Source organism: Lepus europaeus, chromosome 18 (assembly GCF_033115175.1).
Source record: "Lepus europaeus isolate LE1 chromosome 18, mLepTim1.pri, whole genome shotgun sequence".
NCBI classification, from domain to species: domain Eukaryota; kingdom Metazoa; phylum Chordata; class Mammalia; order Lagomorpha; family Leporidae; genus Lepus; species Lepus europaeus.
This window is the reverse complement of record NC_084844.1, coordinates 38,333,875-38,359,795: the sequence shown is the minus strand read 5'-3', so window position 1 is coordinate 38,359,795 and position 25,921 is coordinate 38,333,875. Positions and strand designations below refer to the sequence as shown.

At 49.7% G+C, this 25,921-nt stretch overlaps 2 protein-coding genes across 2 annotated transcripts in view; one reads left to right on the top strand and one right to left on the bottom strand.

The window, feature by feature from the left end:
- LOC133777090 (C-C motif chemokine 4) overlaps positions 1 to 25,921 on the top strand; it is a 140,936-nt gene that overhangs the window by 61,173 nt on the left and 53,842 nt on the right. The window contains exons 5-6 of the mRNA XM_062216518.1: positions 7,283 to 7,427; positions 23,527 to 23,636. The gene's annotated coding sequence lies outside the window, so the exon portion shown is untranslated. The remainder of the gene's footprint in view (positions 1 to 7,282; positions 7,428 to 23,526; positions 23,637 to 25,921) is intronic.
- On the bottom strand, positions 5,083 to 17,060 carry LOC133746840 (uncharacterized). The gene is made up of 8 exons (XM_062175085.1): positions 16,948 to 17,060; positions 13,249 to 13,308; positions 12,740 to 12,851; positions 12,218 to 12,326; positions 8,713 to 8,728; positions 6,026 to 6,085; positions 5,626 to 5,773; positions 5,083 to 5,212 (listed from the first exon to the last, which is right to left on the bottom strand). Exons 1-8 carry the CDS (start codon positions 17,027 to 17,029, stop codon positions 5,083 to 5,085), a joined length of 717 nt encoding a protein of 238 aa, XP_062031069.1. The 5' UTR covers positions 17,030 to 17,060.

Genomic DNA, 25,921 nt, shown 5'->3' with positions numbered 1-25,921 from the left:
TGAAGCAGCAAACTGTGTCTTGTTCTCAACGGCCTCCTGATGGCAGCATAATACATAACAGGAAGTAGCCAGGCAACAGGAATCTGCTTGAGTGACCATATATGGACCTTTTTGGGGATTCCAGAGAAAGAAGGAGGGGTCCTTCTGGCTGGGATGATGAGGGGGCGTCTTAGAGTAGCACCCAGTTTGAACCCTTGAGATTGGGTTGAGTTTTGCTGGGCAGTGTTGGGAGGAAGGTGTTTCTGACGGAGGGCACCATACAAAGCAAGGGTGGTGCTTATTGAGGGGTGCAGTTGAGGCCTGTATGGTACAGTTAACCCGGACGTAGCATAACATGCCTTTGCCCCTCTACAGCCTCAGAGGCCTCAGGGAGTAACCAGAAGGCTGTCTAGGGAGGAAGCCTTGGTTTTCCTGCCTCGTTTCTGTTGTGCTGTCATTGTATGGCTCAACACAGTGCCAAGGCAACACCTGGGTCTCTGGCACCCCCACTGCTGGGTGCTGTTTATGTTCCCCATTTCCTATTCTGTATGAACAACCTCACTGTCACAGATGCCAGTGAAGCCACATACGTTCCCCTTAGTCTGGCACAGTCGTCATCCTTTGTTATTTTCCTGAAGGCTCTGAAATGAAATCTCCAGGGAGATTCCAGAAGTTTCTGGGTTGCCGCCTCCCATTCATTTAGGCCTCCATGAGCTGGTTTCAACTCAAAGCTTCTGAATTCAACAGCATTCAAGAAAGTAATGAGACTAACAGGAAAGATCGCATGTGGTTTAAAACACAGGCCAGAACCCTGAGCTCTTTAAAACAGAAAAAAACAAGTAAGTTCATGGTAGCAGCAAGGGGCCTGCAAAGATGACAGCTGCTCACCCTAAGGTGAGACATTTCTGTTGTATGGAAAGGACACCAGGGGCCGGCACTGTGGCATAGCAGGTAAAGCTGCTGCCTGCAGTACCAGCATCCCATATGGGTGCTGGTTTGAGACCTGGCTGCTCCACTTCCAATCCAGCTCTCTGCGATGACCTGGGAAAGCAGTAGAAGATGGCCCACGTGCTTGGGCCCCTGCACCTGTGTGGGAGACCAGGAAGAAGCTTCTAGCTCCTGGCTTTGGATCAGCCCAGCTCTGGTCATTGCGGCCAACTGGGGAGTGAACCAGCGGATGGAAGAGCTCTCTCTCTGCCTTTGCCTTTCTGTAACTCTGCCTTTCAAATAAACAAATAAATATTGTGTTTTTATTTTTAAAGACAGGACATTGGTCAACTTGATGGTAAATCACAAGAAGGCTGGATACTTGTATGTATCCTCATATAGGTGAAGGAGAAGGTCATGGACAAAGAAGTTTTTCAGAGTCCTGAGCGACCCCGAGAGAAGTGCCCGTGAATGTAGGGAGGAGAAGCCATGTGCTTGCCAGGGCCCAGGGTAAAGCTATGAGCACAGTTCTCTACGTAAGGAAGAGCATCCACTGGGGGAGTCTCCTGAGGGGACAGTGGGCCAGAGCGGGAACTGGGCAGTGCCTGGGTAAGTTCTAGTCAAGGTCATGAAGCCCCTTCCCCTGATTCATCTCGAGAAATGGAGGTGACAGCCTCACTGAAAGCCTACCCAGTTCTCCCCTCCCCCTCCCCCACACCAGAGCCAAGGCTCCTATAATCAGAAGCTGAGTTTAAAACAAGAAACTGGGGACTTTAAAAAAATTTTTATTTTATTTATTTGAAAAGCAGAGAGAGAACCAGATCTTAAATCCACTGGTTCACTCCCCAAATGGTGACAATGGCTGGGACTGGGCCAGGCCCAAAGCCAGGAGTCTGGAACTCTATCTGGGTCTCTCACACGCGTGGCAGGGACTCAGTACATGCACCATCTTCTACTGCTTTCCCTGGTCATTAACAGGAAGCTGGATGGAAAACAGCAGTTGGGACTTGAGCAGGTGTTCCTACCTGGAATGCCAGCGTTGTAGGTGGCAGCTTAATGAGTGCACTGTGCCACAGTGCTGACCCCAGGAATAGAGGAATTAAAAATCATTTGAGGGCCAGCGCCGTGGCTCAACAGGCTAATCCTCCGCCTAGTGGCGCCGGCACACTGGGTTCTAGTCCCGGTTGGGGTGCCGGATTCTGTCCTGGTTGCCCCTCTTCCAGGCCAGCTCTCTGCTATGGCCCGGGAAGGCAGTGGAGGATGGCCCAAGTGCTTGGGCCCTGCACCCCATGGGAGACCAAGAGAAGCACCTGGCTCCTGGCTTCGGATCAGCGTGATGAGCTGGCTGCGGCGGCCATTGGAGGGTGAACCAATGGCAAAAGGAAGACCTTTCTCTCTGTCTCTCTCACTATCCACTCTGCCTTGTCAGAAAAAAAAAAAAAAATCATTTGAGATGCAGTGAGACAGAGAAAAGATTGAGCTCCATCTGCTAGTTCACTTCTCAAATCTCCCAATGGTTGGGACTGGGCTTGGCCAACGCCAGAAGCTGGGGGAACTCAGTCCAGTTCCCTCCCATGGGTGGCAGGGACCCAGCTACTTGACCTAGCACCTGTTGCCTCCCAGAGTCTGCAGTGGCAGGAAGCTGTATTCAGGAACCAGAGCCAGGTATTGAACTCCGGCGCTCTGCTAAGAGAGGTGGTCGTTTTACGTGGCTCTTAGCTGCTAGGCTAAATGCCTGCTCCAGCCAAGGACTTGCTAAGCTGGAAAGTGTCCTGAAGTCATAGAAGAGCAGTATCTCTGAAAGAGTGGGGTACCTAAGGCACTTTCCCTGTGCCAGCTGATCTCACAGCTGGCCTGCCTGTGTGTTCACCACAGTTCCTAAAAAAATACCTCTAAGCAAGGGCCTAGGAGCACCTGCCTAACAATCCCATGGAGTGCATGTTTACATTGTATAAACCTGTGCTTTCCCCTTGTCCCCACTCAACTCCTGCCCACACGTCTACTCCCACATCTAAAGTCAGGCTTCCATTCCCGGTGCAGGGCTGTAAATACATACCCATAGACCCATGGAGAAAATGCACCCCTTCTCCTGAAAACCTAGCCCCTGGATTACTGGTGTTAATAGAGAATCAATCATAACCAGGCATCTGAGGATTACAAATAGCACGGGAGGGAGAAAAGGAACCGGAGACACTCCAAGGGAAATAGCAGGGGAAAACAATAAGGAATAAACCCTTAAAATGTTGCAAAACAATAATAACTGGCTACAAAAACAGAGTGATCTGAGATCAGAAAATTCTTGACATGGAAGGGACATGCAGATAGGTCAAAATGATTTCCCATCACGCAGAATGAAGAGTATAAAGCAGGAGAGAAAGGGTGAAACTTGTGAAGGACACATGCATCAAGTCCATGACTTTCCAGTAGTTCCGATGGACGGAAGAAAACTTTCTTGAATTAAAATAAGGCTCGAGTCTTTAGATGAAAAAGCAAACTGAGGGGTGGGCATTTGACCACTGGTTAAGATGCCTCCATCCCATATTGGAGGCCTAGGTTTGGGTATCAGCTCCAGCTCCAGCTTCCTGCTAATGGGGCCCTTGGGAGGCAGCAGGTGATTACCCACATGGGAGACCTGGATTGAATTCCTGGCTCTCAGCTTTGGCCTGGCCAGCTCCAGCAGTTGCGGACACTGGGGGTGGGAGCCAGCAGCTAGGTACTCTCATTTCTGTCTTTCCCTGTCTCTGTCTCCCCCAAAAATGACTAATTGAGGGGCCTAACAGGGATAATGACAAAGACACGTTTAGAGAAGCTTTGGTAAAACGTCTGAATGCAAAAGATGCCAAGAAAATCCCAAAAATTCCCAGAGGGCCTAAAAATGCTTGCTGGCCTGCTTGCTTTGTTCCAAAGGTGTGAGAAATCAGTGGCTGTGGGACACTGGCCTTGTACGAAAAGCTAGAAGGTGGTTGAGAAATGTCTGCAGCATTCTGAGAAAATGGTTTTGAATGTGGACTTTCACATTCAGCTGAGCTACTACTCAAATTTGAAGATAGAAGATTTTATTCCTGTGGAGTCCCTGGAAGCTCATCATTTGTGTCCACTGGTGTTCTTTGTTCAAAGTGGTAGAAACAGATTTTGGTGGATTTATGCAAAAATCGCAAAGATTTCGAGTGGCACAGCATTCTCAGGAAGGCTTGGAAAATGCATAGAAGGCTAGAGAGACCAGCGCCGTTGCCACAGCCAACATCATGCCACAAGCCAGCTGATGCGATGCTGCCACCTCTGCCAGTCACCACAGCTAGCAGAGCTGACCTCTGACCCCGGGCACAGGAAGCGGGTGCTGCTCCTTCCTCACAACCACTGTAGTTCTGCTTTTTTGCAACACATGCACCAGGCTCCAAACTCTGCAATGAAGAATCAAGTTGGCCAAGCCTCGGCAGGAAGTGCCCGCCCTGGCTCCCAGGGATCAAGGGGGGAGCTCTTTTGTCATCTTGTACCATGGGAGGAAGTTCAAGGGTATATTCCAGCAAGGTGAAAAACGAATTTAAGGAAGAAAAAGTTGTGGGCTACGGGTCAGGAGGGAATGCATTTATCCATCTGATGGGAAGAAACCCTAGTAGGGCTGTCTGTTGGGCAGATCCAGAAACATTTCTAGATTGGAATAGCAATTTGAAGGTCCTTTAAAAGTTTCCAAACTGTAGTTGCCATGAGACAAACCATATGAATTTGCAGGGGCAATAATAGGTTGATAGGAAATGAAGACCAGTTTTTCTTCTTTGGCTAGTAGGAAAACAAATTGGAAAGGAAATGTGGGAAAACAAAAATCTGCCCAAGATTCTCAAATACTAAGGCAACTAATCAGATCTTAAGCAAGTGAAAACATGGTGTGATTTGAGCAAATGATAGAGGAAAAGAAACTTTTCTGATGACTTGAGTAGAACAGATTAGACATAATATGAACTTTTGTTTAATCTCTGAGTTTCAGCTACTCCTTCAGTTCTATTTCAGTTTATTCCTCTTAAAATTAAAAGTGAAATTGAATACTCCCTATTAAATGCATTACTTTCATAACAAGAACAGAGCAATATATTTAAAAATAATCAGTCCAGGCCACAAAACCCAAAGGCAGTTTGGGGCAAGAGAGCTAGAGCTGGGGTGGCTGGAAACGTGGATCTCCTCTTAATAAAGCAGCCCTGCCACTGCTCTAGGGCTTGGTCTGGTTCCCTGGGCCTTTACGATTTTCATGCAATCTTTAACTTTAGAATCCATGGGGTTGGCACAGACCCGTCTTCCACATTTAGTGATGAAGCTGGGGAAAGGAGGAGAAGGATCATAGAATTAGGGTGTGTTCAGCAAGTGGGGGCGGGAGCCACACCCTCCCTGCCCCTCAGGGCCCCACTCAAACAACCTGTTCTTTGCTCTCTCTGCTGAGGGCAGCTCCAGGCTAGTCCTCTCTCTGAGACCATGCCCAGCCACTGAGATCCCCTGTGATCATTGAGGGTCCATGGGCGGCCTGCTCCCCATGACTCTCTCCCCTGGGGCCCCTCCTTTCTGCCGGCAGTGTTTCATCCCTGAGGCCCTGCAGGTCCCTGGGAAGCAGCTGCCCCTCCCTGGCAGGACGCTGAGGGCGGGCCTTGTCTGGACACCCAGGCATCAGGTGCTCCCCAGGGACCCTGCAGGCTCCCTGTCCCTCAGCTCTTGGTGAGTGAACTTGGTACTTACATGACACCTGGCATGGAGCACTGACTGCTGGTCTCAAAGAAATCTTCCATTATTGAACACCGGATGTTTTGTTGGGTGTAGGAGAAGCAGCAGTCACTAGGATGCACATTTGAAGATAGAGGCATGATTTGTTGCATACGGTTTACACCTGGAAGAAAGAGAGATTGCTTGGAGACACACGAGGCATCTGCAGACATGTGCAGGCCTAAACAGAGAGGCTCTCAGGACAGTGGGAGGGGATGGAGAAGACCCTAGAGAAGAGGTGCCATGGCCCATCCTGACCCTCTCTGGAGGCTCAGCTCCTTCCGGGCCCTCCCGTTCTCCCCGTCCTCCCCGTCTTGTACCTGGGGCAGATGGAAGCCAGAGCACAGATCTGTATCCACCTGCTGCAGTCACTTACCTTGGACGATTTCTTTATCAAACCTGTCCACCGCCAAGGCGAGCTGTTTTGTCTCTGTATCTGGAAGGGAGAGACAGGGTGGGGAGAGAAATGGCTGGAGGCAGCAGCATCTCAGGGTCTGTACTCACCCCATTCCTTACCCCCAGCCCGAGGCCAAGAGGCTCTGAACTGGGAACCCTGAGTCTGTCTGGGTCCCACACCTGCCTCCACGCGCTTCTGTCCTGCTAAGGCCCTGAGATTTTTCCAGGGACCTTTGGCACATGTTTGTGAGACAGAAGCAAACTGCAGATTTTACACGGATGCCTTGATGGAGCATCTGCAGAATGTGACGCAGTCCACGACCATCTTGGCGCATGCCTGGGAGCCGCTGGACCAGACACAAGGCTTTTCATCACCACAGGGTCATCAGCACAATGGCTGTTCTCAGTCTTTACTTATTCCTCATCCTATAAACATTTGCACGCGTTTGCTGGAGAAATACTGCTGAGTTTGATTAGCATATACTTTTTCCAAATCCTATCAGAGATGTTAGGCAATATCTAGATAAATATTACTGTTTTAAAACCAAAACAATTCTGTATTCCAAATTACATCTAGCCTCAAAAGTTTAGTGAGGCATTAGGAACCTGTGTTATGCTAATGAGGCATGCAACTGCATTTCTTGAATAGTTACATATGAATTATATTTAATATGGTACTTGGGTCCTTTTTAAAGCTTAATTTATTTAAAGGCAGAGTTACAGAGAGAGAGAGAGAGTGGGGCAGAGCTTGTATCAGTTGGTTCACTCCCCAGATGGCCTCAACTGTTGGGACTGGGCCAGGCTGAAGCCAGGAGCCTGGAACTCCACCCAGGTCTCCCCCATGGGTGGCAAGGGCTCAAATACTTGGACCACCTTTTGCTGCTTTCCCAAGGTGCAGTAGCGTGAAGCTGGATAGAAAGTGGAGCAGCTGGGATTTGAACCAACACCAAGCTGCAGCTTAACCTGCTGCGCCACAATGCTGACCCTATTTGGCTGTGTTTTAATATGCTTGATATGATATGAGTGGGCTTGGGACAATAAACAAGATCATAAATGGCTTGTCTTTCCATTTCTAGCCAGCTCGTATCCTATTTCCACCACTTATTAGCTGTGTAACCTTTGAGCAAGTTATCTAAGGTTTCTGTACCTTAGTATTTTCAATTATAAAATGAAAGTAATAATTTATAAAACTACAGACAACTATGGGTGGCCAACTGTTTTTGTTTTTTCCTCTTAGGAGAATGGCAAATTTACGTTTGTTCAACCTGCTACCTACCCACAGGTAGAAGTGATCAAGGTGTGAGCGTCAATAAGACACTTGGAACGGGGCTGGTTCGTGGGAAGTACTGGATGTGTATTTGTTCAGTCCAATAATACAACGGGTAGGTGATGGTTTTAATCATGATTTTATTTTCTGCATCTTAGGATGTTTTGCTGTCTTAAAAACGTTGACAGCCGAGGAAGGACTGACCCTGCTAGGGCTTGCCAATTTTCAGACAGAGCAAAGGATTCAAATCAACCAATCGTGGGTCCTCATGCCCTAGCGCCCCCTTTATCTTCCCCTCAACACCAAGCCTGTATTTCCCCTGCACAGATCGGCCAGGTAACGAGATACCATCCCAAGACCCCAAAGCCCACTGGGCTCAAATCAGCCATCCTAACCACCTCTGCTCCTTTGCTCTGCCTGTCCTTGGAGGCCCCAGAAAGGCTCTGTGCAAGGTGCCCCTCCCACTGCACTGCTTCCTGACCAAATCCCAAGGCATCCTCTGTGGCCTGTGGCATGATGTACCTCGCTTCCATGTAAGCAGTGTGTTCTTTCTGTGCCATTGGCCTCTCTGTGTTAAGACTCAGCCACCACCAGAAATCACACTTCCACAGGTGCACATGGGTCAGGGTCTTTGGGTGAGTGCCTTGCCTGGCTGCTCCCATCTCCTCCCAAGAGGTGGTTTTATACTGGGTGTGTAGAACAGGTGGTTTTTTTTTTTTTTTTTTTTTTTTTTTTTTTTTTTTGACAGGCAGAGTGGATAGTGAGAGAGAGAGAGACAGAAAGAAAGGTCTTCCTTTTTGCCATTGGTTCACCCTCCAATGGCCACCGTGGCCAGCGCGCTGCAGCCAGCACATCATGCTGATCTGAAGCCAGGAGCCAGGTGCTTACCCTGGTCTCCCATGCGGGTGCAGGGCCCAAGCACTTGGGCCATCCTCCACTGCACTCCCGGGCCACAGCAGAGAGCTGGCCTGGAAGAGGGGCAACTGGGACAGAATCCGGCACCCCAACCGGGACTAGAACCCGGTGTGCCAGCGCCGCAGGTGGAGGATTAGCCTGTTGAGCCGCAGCGCTGGCCTAGAACAGTTTTAACATCACAGAATTCTACGCTTCCTTCCACAAATCTAGGATTAAGATCTTATGATCTTAATTTTTATGTCAGCTAGAGAAGGTAGCAAATAATTCTGACCATGGTCAAAATGGTCCAAAATGGGACCAATCATCTGTGTCCAGTTTTTCCCAGGGACCACAGACAGAGGCAGGGTCATACCCTGGGGCTGACTGATTCTGAATAAGTCCCGTGAGCACGTCTGGGGCAGCACACACAATGCAGGGCAACAGGCCTCCTCCCAGACCCTGAGTTACCATCCACTCGGCTACCAGGGAAGGCTGGCTGGACTCACCGTGCAAGACGAAGGCCTGGGCGCCAAGGACACCAGCAAGGAGGAGGAGGGAGAGGGCAGCCGTGGAGAGCTTCATCCTCCCGTGGGCAGGTAGAGCTGGCCTGCGGGCTCCGGGCCTCTCTGCTCCCTGGCTCCCCAGGATGCTGGCTCTGCCCAGGTATTTATAAGAAGAGGATCAGGAAGTCACAGAGCAGAGGTCACACTACTGCTTTTTGCTAAATAATCGTCAATGCTCTTATCTCTGAAAATGGGGAACAAAGGAGACAATGCAGCAGGAAGTAGAGAGTCAAGGTAACTTGGGATTTTCCTACTGCTCCAGGAGTTATGGCAAAGAGAATAAACATTTCATAAGGGGATTTGTCCCTCCGGAGATTCATTTAATCATCTAAATCCGACCCTGGGATGGGGGCAGTGACTCAGGACTGGGGCGTGGTGGACACTGGCTTATGCCAGTGTGAACCCCAGACGGGAATTAAAAGGTAAGAGCCAGTCTAGCTGACGTGTTGGAACACAGAGCTGGAGTGCCAAGGTTAGGGCTTGGGACATCTTCCCAGGTGCTGATCATCTCAAGGCCTAACCAGGCCATCGTGGACCTTCAAGTGCCCCAAAAGTCCAGAATCAGGAGTGACTGCCTGAGGGGATGCTCTGACCTGGGAACTGGGCCATCAGATTCCTCGTACAGAATCTGCTAGTGGCTTCTTACAGGCTTCAGTCAGCTCCAGAGCCTCTGGGTCTACAAGGCCCTTCAGAATGAAGCTCTCCTTGCATCCACAGCTCCTCCATTTCCCAATGTGATGCTTGTCTAATGCATATTCAGCCCAACAGTCCATAAAGCATTTAGTGTTAGATTGTATTTTTTTTTCTTTCAGAGTGAATATATTTTATTCAGGACTCCAGTACTAATTCCTAGTGGATAAATAATTTGTTCCATGTTATATTAATTCCTGCTAATCAACCCATCAATGTCACTTGACAGTCCCCTGTGCCAGGGTGGCTTCTTGGCTCTCATCCTGCTAGGCTGAGCCAGGTGTCCCTTCCAGTGCTCCTCTAGCGTCTGCCCTTCACCTGACTATGGCATCTGTCACACTCTGTTTTTTTTTTTTTTTTTTTAAGATTTATTTTATTTATTTGAAAGACAGAGTTACAGGGAGAAGTAGAGCCAGAGAGAGGGAGAGAGGTCTTCCATTCTGCTGGTTCACTCCCCAAATGACTGCAATGGCTGGAGCTGAGCTGATTTGAAGCCAGGTGCCAAGAGCCTCCTCTGGGTCTCCCACATGGGTACAGGGGCTCAAGGACCTGGGCCATCTTCCACTGCTTTCCAGGGCATAGCAGAGAGCTGGATCGGAAGAGGAGCACCCGGGACTAGGACGAGCCTCCATATGGAATGCTGGCACTGCAGGTGGCGGCGGCTTTAACCCACTGCGCCAAAGTGCCGGCCAATAATAAATTTTTAATTGCTAAAAACAGAGGGGCCAGCACTGTGATGCAGTGGGTTAAAGCCCCGGCCTGCAGCGCTGGCATCCCATATGCATGCTGGTTTGAGTCCTGGCTGCTCCACTTCCTATCCAGCTGTCTGCTATGCCCTAGGAAAGCAGTGGAAGATGGCCCAAGTCCTTGAGCCCCTGCACCCATGTGGGAAACCTGGAAGAAGCTCCTGGCTCCTGGCTTCGGATCAGCTCAGCTCTGGCCATTGTGGCCATTTGGGAGTGAACCAGTGGATGGGAGATCTCTTTCTCTCTATGTCTCTATCTCTCTCTAATTCTTTCAAATAAATGAAAATAAATAAATTAAAAACAGTATAAAAATGTATTATTTGAGAGGCAGAGAGAGCGAGAGTGAGCGAGTGTTTCTGTCCACTGGTTCATTCCCCAAATGCCTGCCATGACTGAGACTGGGCCAGGCTGAAGCCAAGGAGCCAAAATCTCAATCCTGATCTTTCCTGTTGGATGGCAAATATAAATGTATCTACTTTAATGAGATGTATGTAAAATTGATGTGAACCAAATCTTTAAATGGTTTTCTCAATATCTTTTAATTTTAGAGGAGAAATCTCTTCAGAACTTATAGCTATTAAGAAAAAAAATCTAGACCTTTCTCTCTGTCTCTCTCTCTCACTGTCCACTCTGCCTGTCAAAAATAAAAGAAAAAAAAAAAAAAGAAAAAAATCTAAAACATAGAAACAGTCAAAAGGATGACTGGGTGCCTTCCCATTTCACAAGGGAATGTCATCTAACAGGCCTGTGCCAGGCTCCCCAAGTCTCCAGGGGAGTGGACTTTTTTTTTTTTTTTAAAAGATTTATTGATTTATTTGATAGGCAGAGTTACAGAGAAGTAGAGGCAGAGAGAGAGGTCTTCCATCTGCTGGTTCACTCCCCAGGTGGCTGCAGCGATTGGAGCTGAGCTGATCCGAAGCCAGGAGCCAGGAGCTTCCTCCGGGTCTCCCACACGGGTGCAGGGGCCCAAGGACTTGGGCCATCTTCTACTGCTTTCTCAGGCCACAGCAGAGAGCTGGATCGGAAGTGGAGCAGCCAGGACTAGAACCGACACCCATATGGGATGCTGGCGCCGCAGGCCGAAGATTAACCTACTGAGCCACAGTGCCAGCCCCTGGGGTGGACTTTTGATTGATGCCTTAGTAGAGACCAGGCCCTAGCCTTTATGGAGTTGTGCAGAAACTTGAAAACTTTGCGCTAGCACAGATGCAAATGATTTCCAACCATTAGATAGAGAATCCCAAAGCTTACAGTTTGCTTCCTGCCCTGTATATAGGTCACTCATCTCTGTTCTCCTTCTTGCCAACTTATTTCAGAACATCGTTCCCTATTAACGCTATCAACTGTTCCTCCAGTGATTTCTGAATCAGTTGAATGGTTTCCATATTAATGGGTTAAATACATCTCTGATACATTTTCCATCTACATTTGAATGAATCATGATTTTAGCTTTTTAAAAAATGATACTATGATGTCTCTTGTTTTGAAGTCACTCATCCAAAAGTTTAGTAATCCCTTCAGTTTCTCTTTCTTCTTAAAATTCAAGTTGATTATGTTCAAATTAGATGTATTGCTTTAAGGCCAGAAGAGAAGAATAAACATTTTTTTTTTTAAGATTTATTTATTTATTTATTTGAAAGTCAGAGTTACACATAGAGAGAAGGAGAGGCAGAAAGAGAGAAAGGTCTTCCATCCGCTAGTTCACTCCCCAATTGGCCACAATGGCTGGGGCTGTGCCGTTCTGAAGCCAGAAGCCACCAGGAGCTTCTCCTGGGTCTCCCGCATGGGTGAAGACTTGGGCCATCTTCCCCTGCTTTCCCAGGCCATAGCAGAGTGCTGGATCGGAAGTGGAGCAGTCGGGACTCGAACCAGCACCCATATGGGATGCCAGCACCGCAGGCGGTGGCTTTACCCGCTACACCACAGCGCTGGCCCCAATGTTGTGTTTTAACAGTCCAGCCAGGAGACGCGGGAGGTGGCGGTGGTGTCCCTTTTCCTCAAGCAAGTGCCACTATTCCCAGATTCCTGGTCGGCAGTTCCCTCTGCAGGCTTGACACACACTTCCGGACTCTCTTATTGCTGGAGTCAGCACAGACTTGTTGTCCCCTCTTGGTGACGAAGCTGGGGAAAGGAGGAGAAAGATCATAGAATTAGGGTGTGTTCAGCATGTGGGGGCGGGAGCCGCACGCTCCCTGCTCCTCAGGGCCCCACTCAACATAGCCTGTTCTCTGCTCTCTCTGCTGAGGGCACTCTGGGACAGTCCTCTCTCTAAGACCCTGCCCAGCCACTGAGATCCCCCGTGATCATTGAGGGTCCGTGGGCGGCCTGCTCCCCATGACTCTCTCCCCTGAGGCCCCTCCTTTCTGCCAGCAGTGTTTCATCCCTGAGGCCCTGCAGGTCCCTGGGAAGCAGCTGCCCCTCCCTGGCAGGACGCTGAGGGCGGGCCTTGTCTGGACACCCAGGCATCAGGTGCTCCCCGGGGACCCTGCAGGCTCCATGTCCCTCAGCCCTTGGTAGGTGAGCTTGGTACTTACATGACAGCTGGCATGGAGCACTGACTGCTGGTCTCAATATAATCTTGCATGAGGAAGCACCGGATGTTTCGTTGGGTGTAGGAGAAGCAGCAGTCAGTAGGGCGGTGGAAGCCTACAGGTAGACAGAGTGCCCTTGAAAGGCCCAGTCACTTCCTCAAGGAGCCCGTGGAGGGGGAGAAGGCTCAGGGCCAGGGGGAGGCATCTTCCTTCTTGGCCTGAGCCTGCTGGCCTCTCCTGGCTTCAGGCCCTCCCCAACACAGGGCCTGGAGCCTCCCCTACCCCACTCCCCGGGCATCTGCAGACACATGCAGGCCTAAACAGAGAGGCTCTCAGGACAGCGGGGAGGGGATGGAGAAGACCCTAGAGAAGAGGTGTCATGGCCCATCCTAACCCTCTCTGGAGGCTCAGCTCCTTCCGGGCCCTCCCGTTCTCCCCGTCCTCCCCGTCTTGTACCTGGGGCAGATGGAAGCCAGAGCACAGATCTGTATCCACCTGCTGCAGTCACTTACCTTGGACGATTTCTTTATCAAACCTGTCCACCGCCAAGGCGAGCTGTTTTGTCTCTGTATCTGGAAGGGAGAGACAGGGTGGGGAGAGAAATGGCTGGAGGCAGCAGCATCTCAGGGTCTGTACTCACCCCATTCCTTACCCCCAGCCCGAGGCCAAGAGGCTCTGAACTGGGAACCCTGAGTCTGTCTGGGTCCTACACCTGCCTCCATGCGCTTCTGTCCTGCTAAGGCCCTGAGATTTTTCCAGGGACCTTTGGCACATGTTTGTGAGACAGAAGCAAACTGCAGATTTTACACGGATGCCTTGATGGAGCATCTGCAGAATGTGACGCAGTCCACGACCATCTCGGCGCGTGCCTGGGAGCCGCTGGACCAGACACAAGGCTTTTCATCACCACAGGCTCATCAGCACCATGGCTGTTCTCAGTCTTTACTTATTCCTCATCCTATTTGCATGTGTTTGCTGGAGAAGTACTGCAGATTTGGACTTAAATATGCTTCCTGGACTTTATCGAAGATGAGTAATATGCAGGTAGATATCACCTTTTTAAACAATTATTTTTAGAAGTTCTGATAAAATATACATATAACATAAAATTTTCTTTTTGAACCATTTTTAAATTTATAATTCAGTAGCATTAAATACATTTGTCCATTCATAGAACTGTTTTTCACCTTGCAAAGTTGAAACTCTCTGTTACACAGTTACTATCCTTTCTCCTCCTCCCAGTTGGCCATAGTACCATTTTACTTCCTGTCTCTGAATTTGGCTGTCCTAAGTCACTGAGATGAGCAGAATCCTATAGTTTTTTTTTTTTTTTTAACAATACACCTGATACAGGTTACTTTTTATTTGAAAGATAGAGTTAGACGAGAGAGAGAGAGGCAGAGAGAAAGGTCTTCCTTCTGTCGGTTCACTCCCCAAATGGCCGCTACGGCTGGAGCTGTGCCAATCCAAAGCCAGGAGCCAGGTGCTTCCTCCTGGTCTCCCATGTGGGTGCAGGGCCCAAGCACTTGGGCCATCCTCCACTGCCTCCTGGACCACAGCAGAGAGCTGGTCTGGAAGAGGGGCAACTGGGACAGAATCCGGCTCCCCGACCGGGACTAGAACCTGGTGTGCCAGCGCCGCAGGCTGAGGATTAGCCTGTTGAGCCGCGGCGCTGGCCCTATTAACTTTTTAAAATCTGAAAATTCTGTTTCAAAATTCATCTAGCCTCAAAGGTTTTGGATAGGGGCCAGCTCTGTGGCAAAGTGGATAAAGCTGCCACCTGCAATGCCGGCATCCCATATGGACTCCAGTTCAAGTCCTGGGTGCTCCACTTACGATCCAACTCCCTGCTAATGTGCCTGGGAAAGCAACGGAAGATGTCCTTGGGCCTGTGCACCCATGTGGGAGACCTGGATGAAGCTCCTGGTTTTGGTCTGGCCCTGCCCTGGCCCTTGTGGCCATTTGGGAAGTGAACCAGTGAATGGAAGAGTGCTCTCATGCTCGTGCTCTCGCTCTCTTGCTCTCTCGTTCGCTCTCTCCCTCCCTCCCTCTCTTTCCCTCCCTCCCTCCCTCTCTCTGTAACTCTGGCTGTCAAATAAATAAATTTTAAAAAACCCAAAAAAACCACAGGAAATAAAATTACAGATGAGGTGAAGCTACTGTCTAAAAAACAAGAGGTTTTGGATAAGATATGGTGGATGTGCATATTAATATTAACAATTAATACTGCTAATTAGGCAAGTGTGACTAAACTTTTAGCTTTCCTTCCTCTCTTCCCTGTCCCTTTCACTTTTTTCCTAAAGTTTGTTATTTCCACAATTGACTACATCCCAGGATAAAGCTAGCTTGGAAACTGATGCTTACTGTTCATACAGAAACATAAGCCAGATTTTGGCAATAAGGGCTCAGCTGCCAACTCAGTCTAATGATTGATTTCCCTGGTTGCTGTCTCATTTCTGATATGTGACTCCATTCATACTTTCAAGTGAATTACACCTAATGAGACACATGGCCACACTTTAGTCCGAGTGTGCTCAAAGTGAGCCATGTGGGGCTTGGCTTTCCAGAACTGCTTTCTTTTTATAAAATGCCATTTTTATTTTCTTTAAGTTTTATTTATTAATTTTGAAGGTAGAGCAACAGAGATAGAGAGCATGCAAGCAATGGACCTTCCATTCACTGATAGAGAGAGTTATCTTCTACCCACTGGTTTACTCCCCTAAATGATTGCAACAGCCGGGGCTGGGTCAGGTTGAAACCAGGAGCGGGAAACCCCATGCTGGTGTCCCATATGGACAGCAGAGCCCAAGTACTGGGCCATCCTCCCATGCCCTCCCAGGTGCATTAGCAGGGAGCTGGACCTGAAGCGGAGCAGTCAGGACTCACTGTGCCACAGCACTGGCCCTCTGTAATTACCTTGTAACTAGCTCATGTCCCATTTCTACCTTCTACTAGCTGTATGATGTTAAGAGAGTTGCCTATGCCTGGTTTCTATGCTTCATTTTCTCATTTGTAAATTGAGATTAATAATATCATAGAAACCTATAGAAAATTACTGATGTCCTACAAAAATGGCATCTAAAACTTAGCCACAGAGTTTTTAGGAAGGATCATCTATAAGACACTTAAAACAGTACTGGGTATGTATTAACTAAAAGCACAGGGGCCAGCACTGTGGTGTAGAAGTTTAAGCCACCACCTGCAGTGCCAGCATCCCAAATGGGCACCGGTTCGTATCCCAGCTGTTCCACTTCCGATCCAGCTCCCTGCTAATGCATCTGGGAAAGCAGTGGAAGATGGCCTAAATCCTTGGGTGTCTGTCACCTGTGTGGGAGACTTGGAAGAAGTGTCTGGCTCCTAGCTTCTGCCAGGCCTAACCCTGGCCATTGAAGCCATCTGAATAGAGGAACCAATGGATAGAAGATCTCTTTCTTCTATCTCTCTGCCTTTCAAATAGATAAGTAAAGCTTTAAAAAATAATAAAAAAGTACAATAGTATACATCATGGTACAGTGGATTAACCTGCTGCCTGCAATGCCAGCATCTCATATGGGTGCCAGTTTGAGTCCTGGCTGCTCTGCTTCCAATCTAGCTCCCTGCTAATGCACCTGGGAAGTCAGTGGATAATAGGCCAAGGAAATGAGCCGCTGTACCCAAGTGGGAGACCTGGCTTAGGCCTCACCCAGTCCTGTCTGTTACAGCCTTCTGGGGGAGTGAACCAATGGGTGGAGATCTCTTTTTCTCTCTGTCAGTCTGCCTTTCAAATAAATAAGTAGATAAATCTTAGAAAAAGAAGTAGAATGGTTAGATGACCTAGGTAGAGTCACTTACCTGGGTGGTCCCACTTCATCTCCACAATGATAGTTTGATACTAAACACTATGTAATAGCTCTAAAGCCATAGAATTCTATGTTTTTTTTTTTCTACACAATTAGTTTTACTTCAGTTCTTTTGATCTAGCAGTTAATAGTTGATGTCAGCTAGATAAAGGTATTCTGACCATGGAAAGGGATCTATGTGTCCCGAAATGGGACCATTCATCAGTGTCCAGTTTGCCCAGGGACCAAAAGGCTACGAACAGAGGCAGACCTCTATCCTGCCCCTGCTTTTCAGGAAGTTCCAATGTCATGTCCTGCTGGAGCATCATCACTGTAGGACCAGGCTGGCCCTCTGAGTCTCCTCCCCTGTGAGCTACCCAGCACCTCGCTTACCATGTGTGACCAGGGCCTGCGAGCCCAGGGCAGCTGCAAGGATGAGGGAGAGGAAGGAGAGGGCAACCACGGAGACCTTCATCCTCTGGAGGGCAGTAGAGCTGGCCTGTGGACTCCTGGTCTCAGTGCTGCCTGATTCCTCAGACCCCAACCAGGCCGGTGTATTTATAAGAGCAGGATCAGGAAGTCAGAGAGCAGAAGTGAGAATGTTGCCCTCGGGCTACGTAGTCACTGGCAGTGCTTTATTTCTTAAAGGGGGAAGGAGATCAAGAATGCAATAGGAAGTTGAGGGTAAACGCGGCTTGGACTATCCCTGTGGGCTACCCAGACTGCCCTGCTGGCTACTACTTTAAGGATGCCTCCTTCTAGGAGACACACCAGTCTTCTAAATCAGAGGAGTTAGCTACCTTCAAGTGTCCAGATAACCCGTCGTTAGGGGGCACAGGGACCACCAGAGAGAGTGCTGTAGCTCGTCATCCTGGGTGAGGATTCCCTGCACAATAACCGGGGGCGTAATACTTAATCCTCTCTCTGTCTCACATGCCATGTCCAATTCACACCGGTGTGTTTGGCTCCACTTTCAAAAATAAACCCAGAAACTTACTACATCTTGAAAGGAAAAGTCCAGCTTCTTCTCTGCCCTCCTACCACTCTCACAATTGCACTTCTAATTCTGCCTGATGTCAGCACAGAGCCCACAGTGGAAGCCCTCGGCCCCACGAGACCCCCTCTGCTGCAGGTGCCGGTTCCGGGTGAAAGGTCCCCGGCCACCTATGGCTGCAGTCTGACCTGGCTGCGCATCGGAAGATCCCACCACCCTCTCCTTGGCTTCCATAATTGGCTGGGATGGCTCACAGTTTGCTGCTACGTGGCTGGTGATTCTAATGGATACCACTCAGAAGCAGCTGGGGAAGATGCGAAGGGCCAGGGAAAGGAAGGGGAGAGGAGCATCTGTGCCCCTCCAGGTGCACTGCCCTCCCAACCCAGAAGCCCCCTGAGCCCCATCCTCCTGGGTCTTTATGGAGGTCAATCACATAAGTAAGCACGATTGATTAACTCACGTCTCCAGCCCTCCACCCATGCCTGAAAGTTTGCGCCCTTTGGGAATTGGTGCTCCTGGTAACAGCTCCCATCCTTAGGAGATTTCCAAAAGTCACCTCATTACCATCAATTCAGGTGTGTGCAGGAGAGGGTCTTGTTGTAATTAATGAAAGATACTCTTTCGTATTTTTGTTTTATTGTTTTGAAGTATTTATTTCTTTGAAAGGCAGAGTTACAGAGAGAGATGGAGAGAGGGAGAGGGGGAGAGAGAGAGAGAGAGATCTTCTGCTTGCTGGTTCACTCCCCAAATAGCCGCAACAGCCAAGGCTGGGCCAGGCCGAAGCCTGGAGCCTGGAGTTCCATCCCAGGTCTCCCACGTGGATGGCAGGAGCCGAAGCACTGGGGCAAAGACTACAGGTTGCTTATATTTCTTTTTGCATGGCCACATCCCATTCCTCAGTCACCCCTATCTTCACTGGCATTATTACAGAAGCCTCCTGACTTGTCTCTCTGCTTCTCTCTGTGCCTTCTTCAATTTATTCTCACAGTGAGCCTGCTAAAATGTTAATTAGATCAATCCTGTGCAAAACCCTCCCACAGCTTAAATTTTTTTAAAGTTTTATTTATTTGAAAGGCAGAGCTAGAGCGAGAGAAAGAGAGAGAGATTGATTTCCACCTACTGGTTCACTCCCCACATGCCTGCAACACTCAAGGCTGGGCCGTGCTGAAGCCAGGAGCCAGAAACTCCATCCAGGTCTCCCATGGGGGTGCAGGGACCCAGAGACTTGAGTCATCACCTGCTGCCTCCCAGGGTGTGCATTAGCAGGAAGCTGGGTCAGAAGCACTGTGGGGACTTGGACCCTACTCCTAACCCTGATATGGGCCAGGGGTACCCCAAGCAGTGTTTTTGCCTGCCCCCTCCAGGGAGGTTGTAATGTGCTCAATGTAAAGCCGGATCCTTATAGTGACCTACCAGTCCCCTGATGGCCCCTTTCTTCCATCCCGTTACTCCCGCCTCTCACCAGTCTACACCTCTCTGTTCCCTCTGCCAGTGTCCCTCAACCGTCAGCCTGCCCTGCCCTTTCACCTCCCTCAGCCGTTATTCAAATGCTGAGTGAGTCTTTCCTTGGACACTGTCTAAAATTATGAACTCACCCTGCACGAATACCTTGTCTCCCGTGCACTGAACGTATCTGATAAACTTCCTATTTTACTTCTAAACCGTTTGCCGTATGTCTCTCCCTCTAGAACATCAGTTCCCCAAGAATGGGGGTCTCTGTCTCAGCTCACTGTTGGTTCTCTAGTGCCTTGCATCTGGAAGCATCTCATTTTCATTCAGGTTTCCCTGAAGCTGGATGTCACAACTTTTTGGGTGCAGCTGGTTTATTTGGAAAGGATTCCAGGGAGCAGAGTGAAGGACTGGACCAGTTAGGGAGTTGGGCGCTTGATTTTTTTTTTTTGAAGTTTTATGAAATGCATAGAATATTTTGTCTGGGGGAATAAAGAGGAAGCATTTTTCTCTGGTTTCCATCTCTGTGGCACTTTTAAATTATGGCCACAGGTTATTTGCCACTCTTCCCATCGTGCAGAAGAGCTTACATCTTCTCCCCTTGGAACTGAGAGGACTTGTGCCTGGTCCAGTGTGTAAGAAGGTTGACTGCCCTGAGGCTGCCGGGCTGTGAGGAAGCCCAAGCCACCTGCAGCTCTTCCAGCAGATGGTTCCATATGAGTGTAGCCTTTGCCATCCCAGCCTCGGACTCAGCATTGTCCAGTATGGCAACTACCAGCCACATGTGGCTCCTGAGCACTTTCGGGGGGGGGGGGGGGTTTGGTCTAAATTCAGATGTGCTGAGACCAGTGTTGTGGAGCAGTGGGTTAAGCCACACTTGTGATGTCAGCATCTCACATCTGAGAGCTGATTCCAGTCCTGGCTGCTCCACTTCTGATCAGCTTTCTGCTAACGCACCTGGGAAACCAGCAGAGGATGACCCAAGTGTTTGGGCTCCTGCTATCCATGTGGGAGACCCAGATGGGGTTCTGACTGCCTGGTTTCAGCCCAGCCATTGTAGCTATTTAGTGAGGGAACCAGTGGATGGAAGACCTCTGTCTTTATCACTCTCTTTGTCACTCTGTTTTTTAAATCAGTAAATAAATATCTTAAAAAATAAAATTTAGATGTGCTGAAAGTATAACTATAGTCTACATTTCAAAGATCTAGTATCCACCCACCCCCAAAGTAAAGTATTTCAATTTATATTGATTACATGCTGAAATCATATTTTGGATATATTTAGTTAAATAAAATGTTAAAATTCATCTGTTTCTTTTTACTTTTTTTTTTCCTAAAAACTTATGTATTTATTTGAAATTCAGAGCTATATGTAGAGAGGCAGAGACAGAGAGATTGTCCATCCACTGGTTCACTCCCCAGGTGATCACAACATCCAGGGCTAAGATAGGCTGAAGCTGGGAGCTGCATCCAGGTCTCTTACATGGGTACCAGGAGCCCAAGCACTTGGGCCATCTTCTGCTTTCCCAGGCCACTAGCATGGAGCTGGATCAGAAGTGTAGCAGCCATGACTCAAACCATCACATGGGGTGATGGCATCGCAGGTGGCAGCTTTACCTGCTATGCCACAACGCCGGCCCTTCTTTTTACTTTTTAAATATAGCAACTAGAGAATTCACTACTACACACATGACTTGCATTGTATTTCTCTTGGATGGCACCGGTCTGGATGATCCCGGCCATTGGAGTCACGTGAAGTTGTTTGTGTCTTCCTAGCTGGGGCCCAGGCATGCTGGAGCGGAGACAAGTCATCAGTGCAGTGCCTCAGAGGACTGCTGGCCCGCAGAACTGGCGAGCATGACACCGATGTTGTTTGGTGGTTGTGACACAGCACTAACAGGAACAACCTCTCATTGCCCAAGGGTGGATCACAGATGTGGATTTCTCCACACTTCCGCTTTGCCCATGGCGTGTGTGTTAAGTATGTTCTTGCAAGTGTTTGAGAGAGGCCCCGGGATAGGAAGCAAGGGTCGTGAAGTATTGGCTGAGGCAAGCCACTTGCCTAAAGGCTGCTATACATCTCAGAAGGCTAATGACCACAGCCCTGGCCAAGGCGAGGCGTGGGGTCAGAGGATGCCCAGTGGCACAAGGTTACTGTCCACTCCCTCCTCCCTTATGCGACGTGCGTGCGTTCCTCTTGCCTAATCCCTCACAAAGCCTCTGTCAGAATGGGGAGAGTGGTTCTTCCAGGCTCAGTACAACCTGTACTTTGCACTCTGCTGTATCTCCCCTGCTCCTGCCCACCCTAGCGATTAAGACCTGTAACCCTGCAGGGCCTACTGTTGCAGGGATGGGTGCCATGCGGAGATTGCCGGGAATCCTGAAGAGCAAGTGCCACATCAACTCCTCGGTTCTGCTTGTGTTAGCTACCCTAGGGCATCGTGCATTGGCTTTGGGCTCAGTACAGGCACTACCTCCCGGGATGCTGTTCCAAACTCGTATTTGTTGACCCCTCAGCTAGGCTGTTAAACACCTCCATGCTTTTGGTCTGGCTACTTCTGAGCGATAAGGTGGGTGGTGATACTAGTGGATCCCCTTGTTTGCCATACAGCGGAGTCCTCAGAGGTGCTGTTGTGCAAATGACTCATGCTGTAAGTCCTTGGATGATGGGGCTGGCAGAGGCAGTCCTGGAAAGGAAAAGAAACCCGGATCTGGAGTAAGTGGCAATTCTGCTGAGGTTGGATTCTTTTGCCTTGCCAGGTGGCGAGGGTCCCAGGTAATTCACAGATCTTCCCGTGGCTGCTCGTTGTACTTGGGGGAGGTGGTGGGTTCCATGTTGAGGCAGGTGCACCTTCCTCTGCTGCTGGCAGGCTGGGCATTCAGCACTGGCAGTGGCCTCAGCGAGAGGGAAGCCCCTGGCATTGAGTCCCTGCAGAGCCTCTGTCCTTGCTCATTGCACTAGCACTGTGGTGGCTAAGAGGTGAGGAGGCAGCTGGCACCTGCCGACAGTCATCCTGTCACAGGCTCACGGGCTCTCTCTTGCTGTGATGTCTCTCCATCGGCTTCCAAGACCATTTCATGGGGAGTCGTCCTCGTCTACTCGCGCCTGAGTATTGCAATGTGGCTTCTGACATTTGAGCATCAGGATGACCCAGGTGCGGTGCTAGCAGTTTACCTCTGGGTACAACTGGCTGCTGCCGTGGTGGCAGGAGTGAGAGATAGGGTTGACAGCACAGAGGTGTGGTACAGAGCTGTCTGATCCAGTATGGAGCACATACTTGTTCAATGAAGGGGAAAAAAAATGAAGAAATGAGTTTCTTTTTTTTTTTTTTTTTTTTTTTGACAGGCAGAGTGGACAGTGAGAGAGAGAGAGACAGAGAGAAAGGTCTTCCTTTTGCCGTTGGTTCACCCTCCAATGGCCGCCACGGTAGCGCGCTGTGGCCGGCGCACCGCGCTGATCCGATGGCAGGAGCCAGGTGCTTCTCCTGGTCTCCCATGGGGTGCAGGGCCCAAGCACTTGGGCCATCCTCCACTGCCTTGCTGGGCCACAGCAGAGAGCTGGCCTGGAAGAGGGGCAACCGGGACAGGATCGGTGCCCCGACCGGGACTAGAACCCGGTGTGCCAGCGCCGTAAGGCGGAGGATTAGCCTAGTGAGCCACGGCGCCGGCCAGAAATGAGCTTCTGATCTCACACCTTGGCATTTCCTGACGTCCCCAGTATGGGAAACAGTTTGTGAATGGCTCTGAGTGCTTCCTGAGTCCACGGTGACATTTGGTAATCAGAGCAGCTCTATTTGTTACTTAGCTTGGCATAACCAAGGGAGGGCATTGTGGGACTTCATAGGGCTGCGCCCTTGTCAGAGGCCTTCCGAGGCCAGTAATGGCAGCCGGGGCTTACTGGGCACCTTCCACATGGCAGACTGAGCCGTGGGCCTTGTTGACACCGTCCCACCACTCTTCCTGAGGTGCCTCCTGTAATTGTGTCACAGTGTCACCTCACACACACCACAGCTTCTTCCCTCACAAAAATGCCAAGTCTCTGCCCACCGTCTGCGTCTCTGCCCACCGGCACAGCTCTTGACACTCCCATGATGCACCTGTGTCTCCGCCTGTCAGCACGTCTTCTACTACTCCTCTGATGCACCTGGGTCTCTGCCTGTCAGCAGAGCTCTTGCCATGCCCAGGATTCACCTGCATCTCTGCGCAACGGCACAGCTCTTACCACACCCCGATGCACGCTTGCACACATTTGTCTAGACCTCACTGAGCCACTCTGTAATGTTATGCAAAGAGCGCAGGGCCAGCACATTTGAGCTAAAGTGTCTGCCTCCTTGGGGTAGCCCAGCTTCTTCCTCAGTCATGCACTTGGTCTGTGGCAACCATCTGCTGTTATTCTCAGTGTCATCTCTCATGTCTTTCATACTGGGCCCCGTGTTGGGTGCCTGTGTTCCTCAAGGCTTCAGTATGGCTGCCTCAGGCTAACTTTCTGCAGAGGAAGGAGCCTGAAGTTGTGGTTCTTCCCTGCATAGGCTGCTGTCCCGTGAGTCTCCATGTGAAACCATCCGGACCATACCTGATGGACAAGGGACTGTCCAGAAGCCAGAGTCACCTGCACAGGCAGGAGCAGGGCAGAAATCAGGTGAGCCACTCATGAACTGTTCCTGCTAAGTATGACCCACATTAAACAGTGGCCAAGGAGCCCAATAAAATCCTAAATGACTGGTGAGCCAAGAAGTTCCCCTGAGTTTAGACGACAGTCCCAAATAAACGAGGGAGTGTCCTAACTCTGTCATCCTACTGGAGACAGACAGCCGGCTGGGAAAGGCAATCAAGTGCGTGCATTCTTTTGGCCCCTGCATGGCTGCATGAGGGTGGCCTGGGCCTGAACACTTCCTTACCAAGAAATAAAGAGCCCCACGGCTTCTGCGGGGCTTCTTGCCTTGTGTGGGAATTGTGTCTCTGTTCCAGACCCCGTGGGTGCTCCTTTGTTCTTATGCTTTTTTCAAATTTGTATTTCTTTGTTTATTTGAGAGGCAGAGAGACAAAAGACAGAAGACTCCCATCCGCTGGCTCATGCCTCAAATGCCAAGGCCAGGGCCGAAGCTGGAAGCTGGGAGTGCAATCTAGGTCTCCCACATGGTGGTAGAGACCCAACCGCTTGAGCGATCACTTGATGCCTCCCAAAGTGTACAGCAACAGGAAGCCAGAATCAGGAGAACTGGGCCTCAAACCCAGGCACTCCGACACGAGGTGTGGACACCCCAAAGCCAGACACCTCCTTTCTTTTTTTTAAAGTTTATTTATTTTTGCTTATTTAAAATGCAGAGAAACACGGAGAGATAGAGATCGAGATGAGACAAATATATATATAGAGAGAGAGATTTCATCTGTTGGTTCATTCTCCAAATGCCGACAACAGTTGGGGCTGGACCAGGTTGAAATCAGGAGCCCAGAACTCCATCCTTGTCTTTCCCAAGGGTGTCAAGGACCCACGAACTTGAGCCGTCATCTGTTCCCAGCATTGGAAGTGGGAATCCATCCCAGGGACTCCAATAAGAGACGCAGACATCCCAAGTGGTGACCTAACCCCCTGCTCCCCAACACCTGCCCAGCCTTTATTCTACTTAAGCAGCTACATCATATGGTACCTGGCCAAGCCCACTACCAGTGGGGAGGGAATGGGGTCCTTCACCTGCAGCACAAGGGGTACACATAGATCATGAGCCTCTATCCGCTCTGGGGTGGGAACAATTGTCCAGGGAATATTTACGCTCACCATGGAAGCTGATCCTGCCCTGTCTCTTCTCTATGTGGGTGAGCCACCATAGCATCCAGTGCAGTGTAAGGCATGTCTTTCTCAGAGACCTCGACACTCAACACCTGCAAACCACACAGTGGGTTGACATCCTGAGACTGCTGCTGGTCGTTGGCAACAGGTGTTACTTCCTTGACCCACTCCAATTTCCAAAGCACCACGACTGGTATTATTCCAAGATCAAGAAGTTGGGGACCCTTCCCTGGGCACATAGCTTTGGAGGACTACTCATGTCACAAACACACATGAAACAGATTTATCAGGAGCACACAGGTGCCTCTGTCTCTTGGGAGCTGACACTCAGGGCTGGCCTGCATGGCTCACAGCTCTACCACACACCTTGTGAGGGAGACTGTGCATGCCTCAAGGAAAATATGTCTCCACCTCTCAGGCCCCGTGTCCTTCAAATGAAACATGCCTGAGTCCAAGTGCCCGGGAAGGTCTGAGGCTGGCGCCACTGCCACCCTGGGGACACACACTCCTCTGACCTGAAGAGAGGATCTGAGTAACACAAGTGTTTAGAAGTCTGGAAAGCTAAGTCAATTAACCTGCCCAAATCTCTCTCTGCTAGCATGAACACAACACATTCTTGCAGTTAAAAAGGGCTGTTCTCCTACTGTTCAGTGTTCATTTTCTCATTTTCTGTTCCCATCTGGGCAGTGAAACTCACAGACCAGGACTGCACTCATGTGTGCAATAGTTGCACATGATGGCTATATTGTGCATTTCATTGTATTTGTAAATGTGTTTGTTAGCTTCATTTCTAGGTTGAAAATACTGGCATGCCTGACATGAGTCTCCTTTTGGATTTTTGCTGGGGACCCCATAAATGTTAGGGCAGGCCTGACCAGGCACAGAGACAGGGTAGATGCTGAGGAGGGTCCCTGGGCCACACTACCTTCCATTTGCCTCAACTGCAAATATCTCTGGAAACAATCGTGTGTGCCTCTTCTTCATGTATGATCCTATTGCACGGGGAAACTTCTCTTCTGAAGCAATGAGGGAAATAACAGAGCCTACCATCCCAGCTTCTTGTCTGTGCTGATGTCTGTAGGCTGGACCCAGGCCCTCCTTGGAGGGCCTCCTTATACAATGGAAAGTGCTCTGGG